The following is a 9,297-nucleotide window of genomic DNA, read 5'->3' as shown; positions in this document are numbered from 1 at the left end:
AGCAGCCTGGTGGTCTCCTCCACACCAGCAGTCACCACGGCAAAGCAGTCCTGCATGTAAAAGGAAAAATCCCTGTCAGCATCTGCCTGGGCCAATCTGTCCCTATCCCCATTACCCTGAGCTGCGTGGATCACAAACACTGGCTGATCATGGAGCAGGCATCACAGCACCCCAGTGCAGGGCTGCCATGATGCTGGCGTGTGCAAAGAGGTGTGATCAGGGGTTGGAATGCCCTGGCCACAGGCAGGGGTAATGACAGGGACAAGGAGAGCTTCTTACACTGTCCAGATAGCACGTCAGCATTTCAGCCACAAGCCTCTCAGTGTTCTTGGATATCTCTGAGGGTTTGATGACCACACAGTTACCTGGGGGGAGACGGACAGAACGTCAGAGCAGCCCAAACTAGGGACAGAGTGCCCATCCAGGTCCCCTCGCCTGCATCCTCCAGGCAGGAGATGTGCCTGGCTTTGTGCAGCCTGGCCTCACCAGCAGCAATAGCACCGATGAGAGGTACAAGGAAGAGGTGGATGGGGTAGTTCCAGGGCGCGATGATGAGCACCACCCCATAGGGGTCCTTGCGGATGAAAGCTGAGTCCAGCTGTGTGACCTGCAAGAAAGGCACCTCAGTGCTGCTCCTGAAGCAGCTCTGCCCCTTTGTTGACCTCCCGCTTCCAGAGCTTCTGCCCTACCAGGTTCTTGTCCACGTGCTCATCCTTCATCCAGTGAGACAAGTTGTTGAGGGTGTCATTGAGCTCATTCTTGCAGAGGAGAATCTCAGTGAAATAGGCCTCAAAGGATGGCTGGGGACAGACATCAGTGTCAGCATCACCCCAACATCAGAACCATCTCCTCCCACCCGCAGATGTCTCCCCTTCTTCTGCCCACAAAGGCAGAGCAGAAGAAGCTATTAAGGAGAAGCTATTTTAAGAAGAAAGAGTTATTAATCTTGCAGCTACTGGGGAGTATCACGGCCACCAAAATTTTGTAACAGTTGGTATTTGGTCAGAGAGAAAAAACAATATTTGATGTCTTTTGGGCATCGCTGTGCACTGATACCATTGCCCTTGAGGCCACAAGTTGCTGCGTTCTGATCACTTGGGAGCTGGAGGCAGAGCCTAGTGCCTTATTCCACTGCCCCCGCACAGCTGCTGGGCTCAAAGCTCTGCATTGTTCCAGCAGGAACGCGATGAAGACCAAACACTTTGTGACTGCCCCACGGAACAGAGCTGAGCTGTACAGCACCAGGCAGGAAAATCCCTGCAGCTGTGGGGCTCCTGTAGCGAGCCGGCACACGGCCGGGCCGGGCAGGTTGGGTGAGACACAGGGAGGAAACAAACCCAGCAGGTTGCTCCCAGATACACCATCTCAACACACGGTGACTAAAATCACAGTGAGCTGGGAGCGGCGCAATTCTGTGGAGGCATTTCCTGCCTATGCAGGTCCTCTCCATTGACAGAAGCACAGCAGAGTCAGTTTGTGATGGAGAAGCATGAGGACATGAGGAGTTAGCTCAGCAGGACTAACTTCCCTCCGTCACCACACAGGGCAAAACTCTCTGGCGCTGAGTTATTTGCAGAGCCTCCGCTGTGATAGCCTCCAGGCCACAAAGCATCTCTGGTGGGAGCTTTCCTTCATCACAGCAGGAAAACAGGGGGGAAAGTTGAGTTTGTGACCCCTCTGCTTGGAGGCTCCACCACCAAGCCCAGCCCAGGAGACCTCCCTGGCTCCTCAGCGTATCAGCTGCGTGGTGAAACAACGGGGCTGCTCTCAGCCTGGGCGGCTGGTTGCACCACCCGAGGATGAGGAAACTGCTGGTGAAGATTAATGGTGGCCATTAAGGGTTCTGATGGGACAGAAGTCTGGTGGATGAGACATTAAATCTGAGGTCACTCTTCCATCATCGGGAGAGAAACGGGTGAGGCAGCCACCTCAGATACGTAAGAGCAGATGAATTGTCCATCCAGCTATGAAGACCTGACTGCATAACAAGCACATTAGTGGGCAACCGGTTCTAATTATGTACAATTAGGAGAGACGAACAACGCATGTTGAGTGTCAGTGCTTATCAGCACCTGTCTGAAGCTGAAGTTTCTCACCTCAAACAAACAAGGCAATTAGAAGCATGGGATTTTGAGATGCTTGAGGCCATCTGCGGGCACAGCCACACACAGATGCAGCTCCAACCCCTCAGAAACCTTTTCTAACAATCTCTGACCAAATTGCACAGCACACCAGGAAGGGAAAAAGTGACCATAGACTGAATTTGTCCCCAGTGGGGAGGCACCCTGCCTCCTTGACAGATCACTCAGGGGCTCTTGGGGTGCCACAGTCCCTAAGGTCCCCGCTTGTACCACAACACCAAGCCAGCAAGATCAACCCCTGCATGGCTGGTACATGGGAGGAATGTGCAAGATCAGCTCCTTGAACAACACCAGTAATCCCTCCTGCAACCAGGCATGTGAGGAGCACCCTTGACTACAGCCTCTGCAACCAGGGCACTGCAGAAGTGACATGGAGCTACTCAGGGACTTGGCACTCTGAATGCCCCACAGCAGCATCATATAGGGATGCAGGACCCCAACATGCAGACACTGTGCCCATTCCCGACTCCTCTCACCTTGCCCATGTCCAACGCAGTGGCTTCCAGGATGTCCTGCTTCTTCTCCTCCAGGAAGCGGCCCAGGGCCTCCAGCTGTGCCACACGGTATTCCAAGGGCCGTGTCTTCCCCGAGAGCCAGGCTGCCCGCAGGTGGCTCACCAGCCCCGCATAGGGGTTCCCGCTGTGGGAGTGGGGACGTCAGGGGTACCCCAGCCCTCTCCCAGTCCTCCGTGCTGCAGGTGCCAAGGAGAGGAGCTCCGCGTCCCAGCCTCATCCCACACCATCTGTGCCCTCCCTCAGAGCTGGAGCTCCCTGTGCTCACCTTGTCTCCAAACTCGGCTCCCCAGGATCCCACTGTGACCTGGTGCCCGATGGCTCCTCATGTTTGTCCCTTGCATCCCAGCACCTTGCAGCACCCACACCCACACCCCTCCATGCCACTGCCCCATCCCCTGCTGTCCCCAACCCCTCGCTCTCACCTCACAGTGCTGCAGACCACTGGCCCTTTCGGGATGGCACCAGCTGCGCCGGCACTGCTGCTCAGCAGGCTGCTCTTACCACAGCCTGGGGGCTGCTGCACGGGAAGCTGGAGGGGCTGCTGCATGGTCTACACGGGCCCTGGGGAGAGGTATGGGGATGGTAAACTTATGCAAGTGCTCTTCCCTCCCCCAGTGGTGTGGGGTCTGCAGTCACTGCAAGGAAGCCTTGGAGATGCAGAGCAGCCACCCCGCAGCACAGCACCAGGTCCACAGTGGCCCTTTGAAGGCAGTTGGGTCCTTGAGGACATCCAGACTGAAGCGTGAGTCACTCCAGTGTGGCTGCCTGAGGCCCTGAAGCATCCAGCTGGAGATGCCTGGAATTCCCATACCCTTCCCCCCTCCCCGGATGGCCTCCAGCCACGGGATTGCCCCACAGATGTGGGGTCGGTCTTGAGGATCCCAATGCAGGGAGGAATCCCAGGATGGCCTGTTGGGTTCCCCACACACCCCACTACAGGGCAGCACTGGTACTGCCCCAACGCACCAGTGGGCATAGTATCGCTCCCCCTTTCAATGAAGACTTGCCCAGACATGGCTAGGGGGCTGGGGGCAGGGGATACCCACAGCCACACATCCGTTTCTCTGTCCCTCTCCATACCCAACGCATCCACCCTCCCTCAAGGGAACCCACCAAAGGCAAAGTCCAACCAAGGGGCAGCCAAGTGCCACATGGGGGCCCATAGGTACCTACCTGTGGGACTGAGCGGTGGCTGGAGGAGCACGAAGCCGGGTTGGCACTGCTGAAGCTCAGGGTGGCCCTCATAAATGCTGTGGGGCAGGTGGCCTGGCCACATGTCCAGGGGTGGGCAGGATAATGCCCCGCCTCCATGGGGTTGGCAGTAAGGAGAGAGCAGCCCGCCTCCATGTAGCTGATGTTGGGATGGGGTGGGACCGGGACCTCCCAGTGGGATAGTGGAGCTGGGGAACAACCAAACCATCACTGTGAGCCCTGACCCACAGATACCCCACAGAAACCACTCACTCTGCTCCCCGGAGCCACCCCTGATCCAGGGGACTCAGCAGACCCCATGGGGACATGATGCCATTCCTATGCCCACGTCCACCCCATCATTACTGGAACAAGCCCCAAGCTCACCCCACACCCACCTCCCCTCCACTCACTCTGGCTCCCTGCACGCCCTAATTAATAACGCTGCTATGTAAACAGGAAGGCAGCAGCCCTGCCCCATGCACTGTGCCAGAACAGCGGGGTGGTGCTGCCCCCAAATCCCAAGGAGTACCCCCAAGTATAGGGATTTACCCCAAAGTGCTTCTGCACTTGGGGGAATGGAGCCCAGCCCTGAGTAGCCCCTGCCTCAGTGCAGGAACATCCTGGCCCATATCCACCATCTGCAGGGAGATTCGGGGTTGATTTGGGGTTTTGGCTGCAGTGCTGTCCTTTAGATGCTGCATGCACAGGGTCCCTCACTGTGGTGTGGGACATGCACATGGCCAAGATGCTCCACATGACCCGTGGCAAAGGGGAAAGTAGAGATTGGCACTCCTGGACCCCAAATAAGTATTTGGGGGCACAATGTGGGGCTCCGCTCACCTCTCAGCCTGGGTTTAGGGTCACAGAGGGCACGGGAGGCATCCCGCACCCCTCCTGGGGTTGTCCCTGTCCCCATCCAGCTGTGTGACATTCCTTTAGTACCGGCTCAGCCAGATTTGTCCATTGGCTGCGGGTGACCGATGACAGGGAGGGAGCAAAGCTGCCGGACTCCCTCCTGGCTCCCGTTTATGGGGTGCCGGAGGGGATACGGGCACACAGGCGGGAGGGGGGGAAGAACAGGGGACACGTGGGTGACAAGGGGACACAAGCAGACAGGTGACAACAGGGGAGAGAGGTCAAGAAGGGCCACGTGCCTGTTCCATGTGGCGATGGGATAGGAGCAGCATAAACTGGGTGCTGGTGGGAATATGGGGTCCCAGGAGTTCCAGGAGCGGCTCCTTTAAGCCCCCGTCCCGCCCGCCCCGTTCGAAAGAGGAAGCTGCGGCGGCTCCGCCCCGAGCCGGGCACAGCGGGGCGGCAGCCAGGCCGGGGTGCTGAGCTCGGGGCTGTGGGGTAGGAGTTGCCGGACTCGGGGGTGCGAGGGTGCCGGGTGCCAGGTTTGGGACCGAACGGTGCGAGGATGGAGGAGTGACAGGTAGCGGGTGTAGGGGAGCAGAGCTCATGGGTGCAGTGTCTAAGGGGTGCAGGGCAAAAGGTTTCGGGGTGCAGAGCACATGGGTGCAAGGTTTGGGGGTGCCGGGCTCATAGATGAAGGGTTTGGGGGTGAATGAATGATAGGTGCAGAGCATGTGTTGTGAGGGCTCATGAGCGCAGGGTTTAGGGATGCAGAACCTACAGGTGCCAAGGTTTAGGGGTGCCAGGCACGCAGTTGCAGAGTGTGGGGGTGCGGCGTCTCAAGGGTGTTGGGTGCAAGGTTTGGGGGGTGTGCAGTGTAAGGGGGGAGGAATAATGGCTGCCCAATGAGGGGGTGTGGGCAGCAGGGGGTGCTGGACAGGAGTGCAAAGTTTGAGGGTGCAGAGCCCAAGGGTGCAGGGTTCGGGGCCACAGGAACATGTTCTGCCCCCCCAACATCTCCAGAGTGCCCCGCAGACACAGCAGCGATGGAGAAGGACCCCGGCTGCTGCCAGGATGTGGCCAAAACAGCAGCGGGTGAGATGCTGGGCCCTGAGGCACAGGTGAGGCAGGGAGGTGACACGGGGTTGTGACGCAGGGTGGTGGCACCCCGTGGCTGAGCAGGGGGCTCCTACAGCTAGACGACATGGTGGGAGCGCACACGGACTACAATGAGGAGGAGGAGGAACAGAAATATTTCCGCCGCAAGCGCCTTGGCGTGGTGAAGAACGTGCTGGCTGCCAGCTTGGCCGCCATGCTCACCTACAGCGTCTACCTGGGTACGGCCCTGGCCCCAGAACGGGGAACCCTCTGATGTCAGTGGGGCAGTGACGTGATGGCATTTGGGACTCCCCAGGCCTGCTGCAGATGCAGCTCATCCTGCACTATGACGAGACCTACCGGGAGGTGAAGTACAGCAACATGGAGCTGGAGGACATCGACCGCAAGGTGCTGATGGGCATCAATGTCACCCCCGTGGTGGCGCTGCTCTACACGCCTGTCCTCATCCGGTTCTTCGGCACCAAGTGGACCATGTTCCTGGCCGTGGGCATCTATGCCCTCTTTGTCTCCAGCAACTACTGGGAGCGCTACTTCACACTGGTGCCCTCTGCTGTGGCCATCGGGGTGGCCATCGTGCCGCTCTGGGCTTCCTTGGGCAACTACATTACGCGGTAGGTGGCAGGGGGAGAAGGGAACAGTGGGACAGGGCAGAGGCTGACCCACACTCTGCTACAGGATGGCACAGAAGTACTACGAGTATGCCAACTACAAGGAGGAGCACGTGCAGGAGCAGCGGCAAGCACCACGTGGAGCCTGCAGTGCCTACATTGTCGTCTTCCAGACCATCTTCTACATCTGCTTCCACGTGAGGGCCAGCGGGGACAGGGAGGGAACAAATGGAACAGCCCAGTGCTGAATGTCCACCACTCTGCATCCTGCAGCTGAGCTTCGTCTGCGCGCAGATGCCCACGCTCTTCTTCCTCAACAACTACATCTACCAGCTCAACCACACACTCTACGGGGTGAAGCACTGTGGTGAGCACATGGGGCGGCACCATGGGGTGTTGGCACAGTCCTGGCCAGTGCTGAGCCCACCGTGCACGCCCCTGCAGGTACCCTGAGCCACGGCACGCTGACTGGCTTCAACAAGACGGTGCTGCACAGTCTGCCTCGCAGCGTCAACCTCATCGTGGTGGAGAGCGTCCTGATGGCAGCTGCCTTCCTTGCCATGCTGGTGGTGAGCACGGGATTGTAGAATCAGAGAATGGTTTGGGTTGGAAGGGACCTTAAAGATTTTCCATTTCCAACCTCCTGCTGTGGGCTGGTTGTAAGATGGGACAGGATGGGGCAGGTGGCCATCAGCATGTCACCTGCTACCACAACACAGGTCCTGTTGCTCTGCGGCTCGGCGTATCGGACCACTGAGGAGATTGATCTGCGCAGCATAGGCTGGGGGAACATATTCCAGCTGCCCTTCAAGCACATGCGGGACTATCGCCTCCGCCACCTCCTTCCTTTCTTCATCTACAGTGGCTTTGAGGTGCTCTTCGTCTGCAATGATTTCTCCCTGGTACAGCACAGAGTTGGGATGGGGTGGTGGCATGGGGACAGCACAGCTGCATGATGCTAAGCCTGTCCTCGATGCAGAACTATGGCGTGTGCACCCTGGGGCTGGAGAAGCTGGCATACCTCCTCATCGCCTACGGCTTCTCCGCCTCCACCTGCTCTAGCCTTGCTCTCTTCATGCTGCGCCTACGACGTCAGTACCCACTGCTGGCTGGAGCCTTGCTCCATGCTTCTATCCTGGTGACGCTCTTCTGCTGGGCACCTACGCCCCGACAAGTGGAGCAGGCACCTCTGCTTTACACCATAGCTGCACTCTGGGGAATGGGCAGTGCCCTCAACAAGACTGGCATTAGCAGTGAGTAGTGGGAACGTCCCAGTACAGTCTCTGGCGTCCCCAGGAGTGAGCAAGTTGTTTCCAGACCATCTTGGCCAGTGGTCCCCAGTTCCATGGGTGGAGTAGGTTGTACCCAGCTCATCCTGTTCTTGTGTCCTCTGGTAGTCCTAGTTCTGTGGGTAGGGCAGGTTGTCCCCAACTAATTCTGTACTCATGTCCCCCGATGGTACCCACCTCCATGAATAGAGTGGGTTGTCCCCACTTCACTCTGTCCTTGTGTCCCCCAATGCCTCCAGCCCTTTGAGTAGGGCAGGTTGTTCCTGACTCATCCTGTCCTCATGCCCCTCAGTGTTCCCTAGCTCTGTGGGTAGGGCTTGCTGTCCCCAGCTTGTCCTGTCCTTGTGTGCCCCAGCGGTCCCCAGCTCTGTAGGCTCACTAGTAATTATCAGAAGACAATGACATAGGCTGGGGATGCTGACAGCGTGTGCCTGCCTCCCTCCACCTAGTCCTCCTGGGCATGCTGTATGAAGACAAAGAGCGCCAAGACTTCGTCTTCACCATCTACCACTGGTGGCAGGCACTGGCCATCTTCGTTGTGTACCTGTGGTCAGGGCTGCCTATGAAGGTGAGCAGGGCTGGGATAGGGCGAAGGCAGGGCGCAGTGAGGCTGTCCCACATGCTGATCCCTTCCATCCCCTAGGCCAAGCTGTCTCTCATGCTGTTGGCGCTGGGGCTGGCAGCAGGTTCTTATGGCTGGATGGAGCGCCGGTTGGCACAGCGCGTGGCCTTCCGCCTGCCCCGCATGCCGCGTCCGCGCCACAGGGCCAGCGGGTACCGCTACCTGGAGGAGGATGACTCTGACGAAACCAATTCAGAGGGTGAGGGGGAGAGCCGTGACAACAGCCATCCGCCAGCGGAGGAGGACGAGACGGCAAGAGATGACGGGGAGCAGAGAAATTAGGCAGCAGGCCCACAGGCCTCTGGCAGCCTCACAGGCCTCCCCACACAGCTGCACCCTCTGGGGCTTGAGCCCCGCCGGAGCCGACCCCGAGGCACTGCGCGCTCCCCGCTGATCTCCGACTCAATAAAAGGTTCATCCGATTGCCATCTCCGCCTTCAGTGCCGCCGTTCCGTCCCGCTGCTTTCGACGCCCCTCCGTGAGCGAGAAGGCAGCGGCACTTCCGACCGCCGGCGGGACTTCCGGCTGCCTGACCGCTAGGGGACTACAGCTCCCGGCATGCAGTGCGCGGGGGCGCGGTGTACGCCGGGAGCTATAGTCCCCTGCTTGCCCCCGTCTGCGCAGTCTCGCCAGCCGTGGACTCGCCGCCCCACAATGCCCCGCGCTCAGGCGAGCGGCCGGGCAGGGCGGGCGCACGCGCGCTGCGCGCTGTTGTTGTGGCGGCGCGGCCCGCTGCTCCCTGGCCGGCAGCGATGAGCGACAACGATGACATCGAGGTGGAGAGCGACGTGAGTCCGCCCACCCCCCCGCTCCCCCCCTCCCCCCGGTGCCCCGATGTGGGCAGTGAGGGGGTAACGCTCGGTTTGTCCCTTCTTCCTCCTCCCCTCCGCCCTTCCATGCTTCCTCCTCACGGGGCCCGCAGGAGGAACAGCCCCGCTTCCAGTCCGCGGTACG

The 9,297-nt window shown here is 59.4% G+C and overlaps 2 protein-coding genes across 2 annotated transcripts; one reads left to right on the top strand and one right to left on the bottom strand.

Moving 5' to 3' along the window:
* Positions 1-6: 6 nt before the first annotated feature.
* On the bottom strand, positions 7-4,048 carry LOC122192736 (aldehyde dehydrogenase family 3 member B1-like; the record flags this gene model as incomplete). The annotated part of the gene is made up of 7 exons (XM_042893387.1): positions 3,830-4,048; positions 3,079-3,217; positions 2,618-2,780; positions 690-800; positions 487-607; positions 280-365; positions 7-50 (listed from the first exon to the last, which is right to left on the bottom strand). Coding segments are annotated over exons 2-7 (650 nt in total), but the record flags the coding sequence as incomplete, so codon positions are not given.
* Positions 4,049-5,141: 1,093 nt separating this feature from the next.
* Positions 5,142-8,765, top strand: LOC122192735 (protein unc-93 homolog B1-like). Its single transcript, XM_042893386.1, has 11 exons — positions 5,142-5,203; positions 5,729-5,826; positions 5,901-6,042; positions 6,120-6,435; positions 6,500-6,629; positions 6,706-6,799; positions 6,877-7,001; positions 7,152-7,334; positions 7,412-7,685; positions 8,171-8,289; positions 8,365-8,765. Exons 2-11 carry the CDS (start codon positions 5,752-5,754, stop codon positions 8,623-8,625), a joined length of 1,719 nt encoding a protein of 572 aa, XP_042749320.1. The 5' UTR covers positions 5,142-5,203; positions 5,729-5,751; the 3' UTR covers positions 8,626-8,765.
* Positions 8,766-9,297: the final 532 nt, after the last annotated feature.

The sequence above is a fragment of the Lagopus leucura genome, unplaced genomic scaffold (genome assembly GCF_019238085.1).
Source record: "Lagopus leucura isolate 7727_CA_CO unplaced genomic scaffold, USGS_WTPT01 59933-1_obj-0_obj, whole genome shotgun sequence".
Taxonomy (NCBI): domain Eukaryota; kingdom Metazoa; phylum Chordata; class Aves; order Galliformes; family Phasianidae; genus Lagopus; species Lagopus leucura.
This window is presented reverse-complemented; position numbering and strand designations above follow the sequence as displayed.